The sequence below is a fragment of the Patagioenas fasciata genome, chromosome 2 (assembly GCF_037038585.1).
Source record: "Patagioenas fasciata isolate bPatFas1 chromosome 2, bPatFas1.hap1, whole genome shotgun sequence".
Classification (NCBI taxonomy): Eukaryota; Metazoa; Chordata; class Aves; order Columbiformes; family Columbidae; genus Patagioenas; species Patagioenas fasciata.
In genome coordinates, this window is record NC_092521.1 from 52,425,814 (window position 1) to 52,439,279 (window position 13,466).

Here is a 13,466-nt window from a genome sequence, read left to right on the forward strand (position 1 = left end):
ACACTGTAGTGGGTGTCTGCTGCAGGCCACCTGACTGTGAAGAGCAAGTGCATGAGGCTTTCTGCAGACAGCCAGGAACAGCATTATGTTTGCAGACCCTTATCTTCATGGGCGACTTCAACCACCCCACTATCTGCTGGAGGGGCAACACAGCAGGGCGTAAGCAATCCAGAAGGTTCCTGGGGTGCTGCAATGACAACTTCCTCACTCAAGTGATAGAGGAACCAATAAGGAGAGGTGCTCTGAACAAACCAGGAGGGATTCATTGCGGATGTGTTTTCAATAGAATTGTGGCTTTCCCCAACATGGCAGCCTTCAATTAAAGGTTCCTTCTCCCATGGCAATAGAGAAGAACAATCATCAGAAAGGAATCTACAGTCTAAAAATCTAATGAACTAAATAGTTTGGTACTTTTAACACAAACTGTACCAAAAGCAACTTTTGCTATCTGTTGCTGCTTTTTTATCTAGTAAGAAAATAATTTGATATTTTTAATATCTTTAGTCTTCAAAACTGAATGTTTCAAGTCTTTATTTTTGCAATGTTTTGTGTTGTCTCAGAGGCAGCCATAAATCCTGACACTTGTTATTTCTAAATACTAACATTTGTGTGACCGTTTATGTATACAGGTTGTAAAAATCTAGAAAAGAATAATTAAAATCTGAACTGAAATCAATAGCGTTTTTGTCTGAGAAACAAATTATTTTATTTCTCTAACAGTAGGTTGTTACTCAGTGTTTACAGTTGCTCTTGGTAAGCCAAAAAGTTGTCATAAATGCCAGTTAAAGTGAACTTCCTAAGTTAATCTATAAGATTTGTGTTTTCTTATTTCAGACAGGTTCTTTTGGTAGTTATTCACTTAGTGCAGAAGTTCTTTTACTGTTATTTTGTCAAATGATTTTACAGTTTTATCACTCACTTGTAAATAAAATTGTAAATACTGAAAGATTGAGGTCCCTTTGTTGTTGCAACTGTTGAAATAATTTTGGCCAGTTTGTACTGGTAACATTTTTACTCCCCCAAGATTTTCACATCTCTTGTGCATAAGAAGCTCCCTGATAATGGCACCTGGAGGTAGTGAAAGTAGGTGTTAATTTGAGTCCAAAATAATTTTATAAGATATTTATCTACCATTAGTTCAACACTGTATTGCTTCATTTTTCGAAGGACACTTGGCCAAGCCAGTTTGATTCCACACAATATATAATTGCTTCTGAAAATGTGTTTGTCTCTTCTCTTAGAGGGCAAACCAGAGAAATTTTCAGTGGGTCCTTTGGAACTTCCTCTTCGAGTTGGAGTACCTTTTGATATTCCTTTGGAATTACAGGATGAATTTGGTCATGCAACACAGTTGACAACTGCCATTAAACCAGTTCTTGAAGCTAGGTAATTCAACTATTTCAACTATTTTTTTTATCCTTTCTTCATGTGATATTAATATAGTAATTCTTTGAGTTTTGAATGATATACTGGATACTTTTCACATAAATTAAATGGCATTTTTACTTTTATTTTCATAAGAGTATCTGAAAGTATCTTGTGTATTAAAACAGTGTGTTTATTTTTAAATTGATTCTGTTTTGTTTTCTATATATTTTTCTAGTGGATTGACGTTGCGGTATGAAGGAATAACTATGGGAACAAAGTGCATCATTAAGGGTGTCACTGCTCAAGGCTGTGTAAATAGTTGCCAGGGCAAGGTAGGCTAATGCATTTAAACTTGAAGTAACATTAAAAAAAACAAAACACCACCAACAAACCACAGAACCACACACAGAGCAAATATTTTTTGTGTAAAATGGATTGCCACAGAGTGTGAGCTAGGTTTGGTCTACACTAATAACTACAGGTATTTCTTGGAATATCTTTCAAATGATCTCTCACAGCTCTACCTGGAGCAATTTGTCTTTCCCGCAGCTGCACTCTGTAGCTGATGGGACTGGAGCCAGAGGGACTGAGCAACACATGGATGTGTGATGGAGTGTACTCAACATGCTAAATCATCCATCTTAGTTTAAACCGATGCTGAAATTGATTAAGCCAAATCATCCTGGTGACTTGTGCACTGAAATCTTTCATTCTTGTAGTTGAGATGAAGCGTAGTAGTAGCTAATATGAGTGGTAACTACTAGAGCTTCTGTAGACAGAAGATAGAGGTGGATTGTGAGTAACAACGTGTATAGAAGCAAAAATGCCAGGCTGTAGCAAGACATACATTTGAATAGAATAGAACAGAAACATTTTGGTTGGAAGAGACCCTCAGGATCATCGAGTCCAACCAGAACCTAGCTCTAGCACCAAACCATGTCCCTAAGAGTCTCGTCTAAACATCTTTTAAACACCTCCAGCGATGGTCACTCTACCACTTCCCTGGGCAGCCTGTTCCAATGCCTGACAACCCTTTCCATGAAGCATTTTTTCCTAATACCCAATCTAAACCTCCCCTGGCACAACTTGAGGCCGTTTCCTCTTGTCCTATCACTTGCTACATGGGAGAAGAGACCAACACCCCCATGCTACAACCTCCTTTCAGGTAGCTGTAGATAGCAATAAGGTCTCCCCTCAGCCTCCTTGTCTCTAGGCTAAACAGCCCCAGCTCCCTCAGCTGCTCCTCATCAGACTTGTGCTCCAGGCTCCTCACCAGCTTTGTTACCCTCCTCTGAACTCCAGCACCTCAATGTCTTTTTGTCAATTTGGTGAGGGACAAGACCAAGAGTCATTTAAGGAACTTGCAGTACAGAAATAATACCATACTAAATGCAAAAGAATGCGTGTTATTTTCTCATGTTGCTTAATTGCATAAAATGTTGGAGACAGTACAGGAACTGGCACTGAAAGTAGCAGTTCTAATTTATATGAAAAAAAGGACTGTTTTAGACGGTAATGAAAAATAATGGCAAAAGTCAGGATGGTGGGACAACGGAGTAGAAACAACAGATAATTTTAAAACATAAATACAGTGTAATTTTCAGTGCCTAATTTAAAATAAGAAACAGAGAAGAATATAGAAATTTTCAGCAGCTTAAAAGTTGATTTTGAAGCGGTAGGAGAACAGCTAAAATATCACAGAGAAACAGCTAGTAATAGCATTCATGAAAGAGTTTAGAAGGAGAAAGTGAATGAGAGAACAAAAAGAAAAGGAGAGCATGGAAAAAAAAAGTTTTCAGAAAAAAAGTGTAAGGAAAAAAAAGTCAAAGGAATAATCATGCCAAATGGAGAAGAGAAACTTGATTGAGATAGAAAATACAGAATATCACAGTCATCAATGAAGGAACCACTGAGAGAGAAGAAAGAGAAAGCAAATTTCATTTACTTCTGTAGTCGTTGACTTAGTTCCACTCAAACCAGTCAAGACAGAGAGAAGTATGTTTTGATTGTGGGTGAAATAAAGAGGAAATTTTTAAGACGTATGTAAGTAATATCAAGAAGACTGCTTCCTTATAAGATTTCCAATACAGTCAGGAGAAGGGTGAAGAAGGGATTTTTGAAAAGGAAAATAATGTTTTCTTATTCTTCTTTACATTTGAAAATACTGCAGTATGCATAGAAGCAGACTTGAAAGCAAACAGAAAGTAGATACAAGGGTCATGCAGAATAAAGGAAAAGAACTAGAGGACACAGATGTTGAAGAAGTAGAAGAATTTAAGTTAAAGATGTAAACTGATTAATGAGAGATGGAAAATAGCGCAGTATTAAGAAGACAGTAGTTAGTAAAAATGAGTATTGCAGGAAAGAGTTGAAAGTAAAAGAAGGGGAGTGTCTAGTGCATTAATACGAATCTTGTGAATGAACTACTGAGGAATTCAACTTATTAAGACTAAATGCCAACTATCGCCTGTACCACTTTCCTATGTTTTATTTCCTACCTTATTTTTCCCTTCTCCCTGCCCTCCCTCCCCCCCTTTTTTTTTCCCAGTCCCTCAACATGTAACTAGTATATTTTGCCTTTTTTCTTGTGATTCGCCATGTAGTTTAATGGGGCTTCAGCTGATGCTTGATGGTTGCCTTGCAGGCGGAGTAGTAGGGCTGGCTGGCTGGTCAGAGCTGGAGAGTTTTCATGCACGCGTGTGGTCAGACAGGAGCTCATGTGATTGATGTGGCTGCAGTTTTGATGCACCTGCCAAGGTGCCCTCGTCATGCTTTCTGCTTCTCTTATCCAGCAAACCAGAAGAATTACCCAGTTCTTTTCATCCAGTCTAGAAGGTGTTAATGTTTCACATACCCTGTCAAGCACAGGAAGGTCATAAGCCAGGTTTATCAAACTAAACCTCTCCAGGGGCAGTGTTTCTGAATGTCTAAAAAAGACAATTCGTGAGTTGCAACTAAATATTTTCAAATACGAAATTTGCGTATCTGCAGTGCAACTATTTTTTTAAAGTTGGAGATCTTAAGGTTATTGATTAGACTGCTTCCCTCTCTGATATTAACATCAAAAACAATTTTAATGATGCAGTTATAGAATAATAGAATGATTTGGATGTTAAAGATCATCTAGTTCCAACCCCACTGGGGGCAGGGACACCTCCCACTAGACCAGGTTGCTCAAAGTCTCATCCAGCCTGGCCTTGAACGCTTCCAGGGATGGCGCATCCACAGCTTCTCTGGGCAACCTGTTCCAGTGTCTCACCACCCTCATGGTGAAAAATTTCAGTATATCTAAGCTAAATCTACCCTCTTTCGGTTTAAACTCATGACCCTTGCCCTATCACTGCATGCTCTTGTAAAAAGTCCCTCTCCAGCTTTATTAAAGGTCTCATTTAGGTACTGGAAGAACTGTTGTTTTACAGAAGTGTTTTTTTTCTTGAGACCTTACTCAAAGATGATGTGGGTAGTAATTGTGATGCCTTGCTTCAGGCAATTAGCTAAGGACCAATGAACACAGAACTTGCAGACCCTTTCTTTAAAACTTTTTTTGAACCAATAGATTTTTTTTCCCCCACTGAAACAACTTTTAAGCAGGAAACCACAAGTTGTGATAGCTGCTTTTAATAGTTTCAGAACCACGTAGTTTCACATGCAAATCCTGGATTGAATGTATCTGGGAATAATAAGAAAAAGACAGGTACAGAAAAAAAAAAATCTTGATTTATGTAGCAGTGCAAGAAAATTTGGATAGACTTCTGAAATTTACATATATATGAATTGATGTGACTATGTGAGATAATTTATGATCTGGTTTGGTTTAATGTTAATATTTAAAATATTCTTTTCATTAGAACTTTAATGTGAAGGTTACTCTTCCTGGTTTGAAAGAAGACACACAAAACTTTAAAATAAGGTTGCAGCCTGGTAAGTACCCTTAAAATACATAGTAAATTCCTTTGAACTTTATACTGACACTATTAATGAAATGCTGCGTCTCCCAAGAAGGCAAAATATTTAGTGAGGCATAAAAAAGTATATTCTAACTCATCCAAGTGATGTCTGAAACCAAATAAAGCTAAGGGCACGTCATTCTTGGCAGGAATAACATTAAACTTGCAGCCTGATCTTGTCTCTTATTTTAGCTGGAATTTGTCTACTTTCTTGAGACTTTTTTCATATTTTTCACTTCTTGTTTATTAATTATTTTAAATCTTTTTCTAACCCAGTACCATTGAATGAATGAATTTCTTCTCAATTTTCTTCAGCATTAAGCTCCTTAAACTATGTTAATCTTCCCTATCCTGTTTTCCCTGTAGAAAGTGTTCTGTGAATGAATAACCGCTCGTTCAGTTTCTTACTTCAGCAAAGGGGGGATGCTTTGACAGTTTGGATTGTGTCTGAAGTTTTCAGTGTTATATGTTGACTTTATCATAATGCAAGAGAGGAATACAGAAGTCTGAAAGTCCACTGCTCTTACCAGAATTTTATATTTGATGAATGTCTTGATACTGAGGATTCCCTTCTATGATAGCTGTTATCATCACTTGTTACCTGGGTTTTTCTGGATTTGGGAGATAAGGCATAGTTTGAAGGCTGATTTTTGGCCTCCCTAATTACCAAACTTTTGGCTTTCCCATTTAGTTTTGCAGAGAAATTGTGTACTTAAAGCTTTTTTAGATCAACAGTGCACAGTTTATTCCATTATTCTTTACCTTTTGAGGAGTTAAAGCTTCATGTAGAAAATGGAGTGGGACAATCTGACTTGAGATAGATTGTATTGTGTGTTGCTCAGTCATTTACCTTGGACTGAAGGCAACTTCATCCTTCATTAGAATCTACTGCTTTTGGCAGTGTAGAGATACTTCACTGCCTCTTTCTTCTCATTGGACTTATTCTCGACTTAGCTGTTTTTTGAGGAAGGCATGAATAAAAGCTATTTTAGTCTGTCCTGTTCTTCAGCCAGTGAGTTTGAAATGGAAGTTTTCATAAATGATGCATAAAGGATGTTTCTGAAGAATGGCCTTCTTTGTTCCTTCAGAACTTGTTTTTAAATAGTAATCTTTTTTTTTTTTTTTAACTGATAAAATAATTATATGTACAAGGAGACAGACTTACTTGAATAGCTTCACTCTACTATTCAAGTAATGCCAACAAAATTTTCTTTTCCTCGTCTGCAAGTTGTAGCTGTGGTGGCTTTGATAATTAAACTGCTGCACATCATGATTGATCACATATCTCAACATTAACATCTTTGGTTTTAACATGTCAAGAGAAAGCTCCAAGTTTATTTTGATGAATGTGAATCCATATAGTATGTAAATAGCACTGTATGATGTGTTTACACCTTTTATATGCTGAAGTTCATCATGTTTGTCTAACTGTTCTTTATTGAATTCATTCAAAAGTTTGGCAGCTGGTATGTATCAAAGGACAGGAAGTGTCTAGAACTTCTTGGCATAAACCAGTATACTTGAGTTGGTCTAAATGGTTTGTTACTACAAATATCTTGGTAATTTGGCTTTGAAAACTTTTTGAGATAGCAAAAACTGAAATTCAGTGTCTCACAAGTTATCTGAATTATAACCACTGTTCTGCAATTGTGCATTTTTACAGGCCCTCCTCGTCATTTGAAAGTAAAACCAGATTCTGAAGTTCTAAAGATTGAAAATGGTACAGCTTTCCCCTTTCAGGTTGAGGTTCTGGATGAATCAGGAAATATAACAGCACAGCCAAAGTTGATAGTTCATTGTAAGGTAAACTGCATTTCATTATGTGTCATAAGGACTTGGATACCTGCTTTTCAAAGGGCTGGGAAAAGAGCCTATTTTGGCATCTACATAGAATATATTATATTTAATAACCCTTTGAAGTTTCTGTAGCTTTGTAGCCATAACTGTGACTCTCTTGCCTCGTCTGTTAGGAGTCATTCAGTAAGTTTCAGAATTAGAGAAACCTGGCCCTAGAAATGAAAGAGGAAGTTATGTGAGGATATATAGCTACAATTTTAAGATACTTTAGGTCATATTTTCCATATACAATGCTAAAATTTGTTCAGGAAAAAACTTTATACAAATTACTTTTGAATTTATATATTTTTTTTAAGATGGAAATTCAAGTCTAGTGCCTAAAAATAATATTAGATAAGACTGTCATTGTAAGAACTTATGGAAGTTCAGAAGGGAAAGCAGATGTTACTGTGGCGTTTAGAAATAAAAGACTTTTGTCCTTTTGGACCTAGGGGTTTTTATAACTCAAGAAAGTGACTTTTCCAGTTCTAGTGAAATCAGTCTTCTAGCAAGAACTGGTAAACAAATAAAAATGCTTTTCCCACTGCCAAATAGTCTGCATTCCATTTACCCTTTATATGCGTCCATTCCTTTCCTTTAGATTGGGTCTACAGTGGTATGATGACATGTTGAACTTGATATTTGAATTCTATTTAATGCGTGATTTTTGGAAGATGAATGAAAAGGTGGTTTATTCAACAACTGAGTTGAATTTATTGCCATAATGGCAAAAGAGACCAGTATTAATACGAAACAGTTAAATAGATGGTAAATTGTACTTCTGTAACTTTCTCCTACATATCTCTTATCACCTGTGAAAAAATACAGGTGTTGATCTTGCAGGCTTCTGGCAAACCAAAATATATAAAATGTATCTGTAAATAATCCTATATATATATTTGGACTTTTACAAATAATCTTTTCTGGAATAATCCTGGTAGTTCTGTAAAAGGAACCTGAAGTTTAATTTTAACATTTCAAATAGTTTATAGGTGCTTCAAACCTTCCTGTGTATTCTGTGGACTGCAGTAATGCAGGAACAAATATTTTAACTGGTCCAGTTTTACATGTGCAGAATATCAAGAAAGACCAGATGCTGAAAGCAAAGATTGAAATACCTGTAAGTATTGACTGGGATGTTTGGATGAATAAAAGATTTTAAGCAATTTATTGTTCTGTCTTGCTAGTGTACTGAAGACTTTTATGAATGAAATTAACCCCCAAAAGTTACTGGTTTAGTTACCATAAGCCTGATAATCAGGTGGCTGCCTGTTTTCCTCTCTGAGAAATCATAAAAAGGTGCTTTTTTTCATTTTTTTCTTCAATTCTTAGTCTTTTTTTCTGAAATCCTGAAGCATTTCAGAAATGTGCACTATTCCTGGGATAAAATTTCTTCCTCATGTCTGGCCTGAATCTCCTCTCTTTGAGTTTAAAACCATTACCCCTTGTCCTGTTGTAACAGGTCCTGCTAAAAAGTCTATCCCCATCTAAGTTCTGAAAGGCTGCAATAAGGTCTTCCAGCAGCCTAATATTCTCCAGGCTGAACAAACTGAACTATCTCTGCCTGTCGTCACAGCAGAGCTGTTCCAGCCCTCTGATCATTTTTGTGGCCTCCTCTGGCCCCTCTCCAACAGATCCATGTCTTTCCTGTGCTGAGGGCTCCAGAACTGGACACAGGACTCCAGGTGGGGTCTCACCAGAGCAGAGCAGAGGGGCAGAATCACCTCCCTGGACCTGCTGGCCACGCAGCTTCTGATGCTGCCCAAGATATGATTGACCTTCTGGGTTGCAAGCACACATTGCTGGCTCATGTCCAATCTTAAATCCACCAGTACCCCCAAGTCCTTCTCCGCAGGGCTGCTCTCAATCCCTTCATCCACCAGCCTGTATTGATACTGGGGGTTGCCCCAACCCAGGTGCAGGACCTTGCAGTTGGCCTTGTTTAACTTCATGAGGTTCACAAAGGCCCACTTCTTGAGCTTTTCCAGGTCCCTCTGGATGGCATCAGTCCCTCAGGTGTGCCAACCACACCACTCAGCTTGGTGTCATCTGCAAACTTGCAGAGGGTGCACTCAATTCCATTGTCTGTGTCATTGATGAAGATAATAAACAGTACTGGTCCCAGTACAGACCCCTGAGTGACACCACTTGCCACCAGTGTCCATCCAGACATTGTGCCGTTGACCATTACCCTCTGGGTGTGACCATCCAACCAGTTCCTCATCCACCGAACAGTCCACCCATCAAATCCATTTCTCTCCAATTCAGAAGGATGTTGTGTGGGACTGTGTCAAAGGCTTTACTGAAGTCCGAATAGATGAAATCGATAACCCCTCCTGAAAGCCACTAGATTGGTCAGGCAGGATTTGCCTTTGGTGAAGCCGTGCTCATCGAAGAAGGGTGTATTTTTTTCAAATGTTAAAAATAAATAGGTTTTTATAGCATTTCAGGCTTAAAGCTCTTGAAGTTTGAATTTCTTATATGCTGTTAACATCCCAGTTCTCTGGTACTCAGGAGAGCCATGCTGCTGGAGAAAATAAGACCTCTGTGGTGCTTTACCCTGAAAAATGTGTAAACAAATAATAATATGGCAAGATAACCTATAGGAAAGGATACTTATGATTACTCTTAAGAAGTATTTTTTAAATTGTGTAACACGGTACCTTTGGAATAGAAAATATTTTCTAAATAGCTAGCATCAATTCTAGTATCTGTGAAAAGTTGGAAGTATTCTGGTGTATCCTTTTGATTTGCTTTTGGCAAGTTAAGCTGATTTCATGTTTGGACACCTGGTCACACCTGGTAATCCAGAGTAGTGCCATAGCCTGTTATGGAGTGATATTTATACATATATGTATATTTTGTATCTTAATTATATATTTTTTTTTTCCCTATATAGAGTTGTAAAGATGTGCCACCAGTGGAAAAGATCATTAAACTTCTTCCTAGCAGTCGTGTTGCAAGGCTACAGGTCTTAAGTATGGATGGACAAAAAGCTATTCAAATTAAACATCAGGATGAAATTAATTGGGTTGCTGGTGGTGTCATGCACCACCTTATATTTCAGATGTATGATGAAGGAGAAAGGGAGATACACATAACTCCCACCATGGCAGAAAAGATCAAGGCAAGTATTTTTGAGTAAGCAACAGCATAATATAGGGGAGAGATAGAATGCTTATTCTCTAAAATCCATAGACATCCAACTATGAAATCATATTCCTCAAGACTGAATTATTAAACATGGGAACTTCACTCTGCTTAATATTTGTTAAAAATCATTTTACTAAAATTATTTCCTTAATGAGATAGTAATTTTGAAAATAAATGAAATGTTAAAAAAATGCTTCAGGGTAGTGTTATGAAAAGTAATTTCCAGTGTGTCTCCTAAACACAATGAAGTAATTCTGCCATAGTTACGATTCTTCGGATCTGGAGTTTTCCCAGCATTTAGGAACCCTGACCAGGCATGTTCCTTCATGAAGATTTGCTTACCCATCTTATCCCTCTGTCTGTGTGCATATGTGGAACCTAATACAAAGACAGAGTTTCACTGAATATGTGACACTAACAAAATATAAAATTAATGTATGTTTTGTTTTGTTTAGGTTGTTTTTTTTTTTTAGAGTAATATTCTGCATTTGGGAAGATACCGTTGATTACTGTTGGAAATTGCATGGGTTTTCCATTGGAAGCTTCTGTTTCCTGCATCTTACTTCAGCATATTTAGAATGACCACAGATGTGTTATGTAGCCAGTCATTAATAATTCAACTTTTGATTAATTTAAGAAATTTTAATTTCAGGTTAACTGGACACCTAAAATTAGCAGAGAACAGTTGATTCAGGGATTATTACCTGATGTAAAAGTACCAACATCAGTAAAAGATGTTCGTTACTGTCTAATTAGTTATCTTGATGACCATGTGTCTTTGGAGAGTGCATTCACAGTCAGGTTTGTTCATTTAAAATACTTTTTTATGAATTATGTTATTGGCAAAGGATTGTAGATCTGTACTTGGGGGTAAAAAAATATTTCTACAGAAGCTGAAATAATGAAAATAGATAGCAAATTAACAGGGGAATGTAGGTTTGGTTGGGTGGGTGAGGGCTTTTATAGAAATTGTTGGCAGATGAAGACATTACTTATGTGAAATACTCCATAACAATCTATTTGTATCCAGGTCTGTAATCACTGGCCTAAGTATGCGTACACTGAAGAAGATTATTGCTATCTTTGAAAACTTTTAGTAAACATCAGATTATAGAATAACAAGTTTTACTGAAGAGTCAGGTCACTGGTTCCCAAAGAGAAATATCACTATGGAGTTAATAACAGAGGTTATTACTTTGAAGGTAAAGATAGTATTTATCTAACCAAATGCTGGACATCTGCATCCAGTATCTCAGTCGAAAGTGACAAGCCGTAAATTGAACTTTAAAGTTGCCTTACTCTTAGTAGGTCTAGGCAGTTAGGTCCACATATTATATTTTTATGAAGTTTGTTAAGATGAATCTGATTCTAAATGGCTTTATGGGATTTCATGTGTTCTTAATAGGTTAAAATTAAGTAACTAGTTCACAGCACACTGATGCCATGGTAAATTTGTAGCAATTGGACATTTTACAGATCTGTAGTAGAAAAAGTAAATTAGTCACTACGTGTTAAGATTCTTTAAAATACTGAGAGCATTATGTTTGTAAAAAGCTCTCTATGATGCAGCACTGTCAGACAGACACATTTTCAGTATTTTTTCTTCTAGAAAGAGCAGAAAGGCAGACTGAATTGATACCTCTCTCTTTGAAAGGAAGTAGAACAGTGGATTGATTTATTGAATGTTTTCAATACATTATTGCTTGTCATTGAAAAGTAGTCTCAGATCAGGAAACTTCTGTTTAGGGGTTATTCTATTGTAGTTGTCATATCAGTTAACTGGAGGTAATTCTAATGGGGTTTTTAAAGATCTCAATATATTTTTTTAGCTTAGAACACACCAAAGGAGCAAAAAAACCTTTGTGTTGGATAACTCTTAAATAACTTAGATGTCAGGTAACTCTTAAATGTTTGGAGGGCTAGGGCATATGTTAACCTTCATGAAGTAAGTGGAATGAAAGGCTGAGATTGTTCAAAAACACCCTAGAAAGTATTTTTAAGAGACTAGTGTTAGACATAGTTAAGCTGATAACCTCTGCTTTATCATAGCAAAAGAAGAAATGGAAATCTGATATTATTTTTTACAGTTGTTCATCTTCTCCATAATTCTTGTAGTGTGCTCTGGTTTTGTTTTGCTCTTAAGGAAAAACCGTATCACTAAAAATTTTCAACTATGTTAGCTGTAATCAGGTCCTGAAGAAATCAGCAAATATTTTCATAGCAAGAGAGACTGTAATAGTTTTGTATGCAAATAACAGGATTAATGTTGATATTATAATTGTTTTTACAGTAATAGATGTATTTTAATACGTAGACAATTGTATGTTGCTTTGGCTTAGAAGTATTGGGGATGTGTTTTTTTCAAGATGTAAAATACTCCAAACTTGAATTCTGCTTTATCTGGCTAATGATCTGGTCTATGGTAAAATACTGGTAGGCAAGTTATTACAGATAAAGTAAAATCGCATAACATTGCTGTGGTTTGTTATGCGAGTAGTGTCTGATAAGCTCCCCTGATAGGACTGAGGTAAATGCTACTATGTAACTTGCCTGCACAAGGCTTGATCCTGTAAGTCCGTGCAGGGATAAAATTAAAAAAAAATAATTCCAGTCACAAATTAGTGATAACCCATGTATGCTCTATCATGTATACTATTCTGTTATATGTGAATGCCTTAATGAGTATAAGTCAATTTTCATGTGCTGACTTAGGCCACTTCCTGATGAACCCAAACACATTAAATGTAAATTAAATGGACCAAACACACTGCAGATGGGTGAAGAACTACAAGGTGAAATTGGTGAGTATTTGCATATTCTTCAGTTTCTTGTAAGATACATTTCTTTTTCTTTGCAATTTCTTAGCTGGTTATGTATTCGGATTAATCAGGAATCAATTATCTTTAATTATTTTAATATAAAAACCAGATTTATATTCTCATTCATGCAAGGATGATCACACTTTTTTAACTGCCATTTTACAGTTCTGGAGTTACTCTTTCATAAAATTTGCCTCTTAGTTTGTACATTGAGACATTCATCACACTGAGTTAAAATTATTCATAAATTTTTGTTTAATTTGTGTGTTCTGAAATCTTACAGGCCATAACAGCACTCAGACTATTTCAAAGACATAGACTTCAAAGTGAAACATTGTAAGAT

The 13,466-nt window shown here is 36.4% G+C and overlaps 1 protein-coding gene across 1 annotated transcript in view; it reads left to right on the forward strand.

Moving 5' to 3' along the window:
• The window catches only part of SMCHD1 (structural maintenance of chromosomes flexible hinge domain containing 1), an 81,939-nt gene that overhangs the window by 37,693 nt on the left and 30,780 nt on the right, over positions 1 to 13,466 (forward strand). Inside the window, exons 20-27 of the mRNA XM_065832058.2 lie at positions 1,242 to 1,386; positions 1,604 to 1,700; positions 5,217 to 5,289; positions 6,979 to 7,118; positions 8,137 to 8,271; positions 10,051 to 10,278; positions 10,957 to 11,105; positions 13,017 to 13,105. Coding sequence (XP_065688130.1) covers positions 1,242 to 1,386; positions 1,604 to 1,700; positions 5,217 to 5,289; positions 6,979 to 7,118; positions 8,137 to 8,271; positions 10,051 to 10,278; positions 10,957 to 11,105; positions 13,017 to 13,105 — 1,056 coding nt within the window. The remainder of the gene's footprint in view (positions 1 to 1,241; positions 1,387 to 1,603; positions 1,701 to 5,216; positions 5,290 to 6,978; positions 7,119 to 8,136; positions 8,272 to 10,050; positions 10,279 to 10,956; positions 11,106 to 13,016; positions 13,106 to 13,466) is intronic.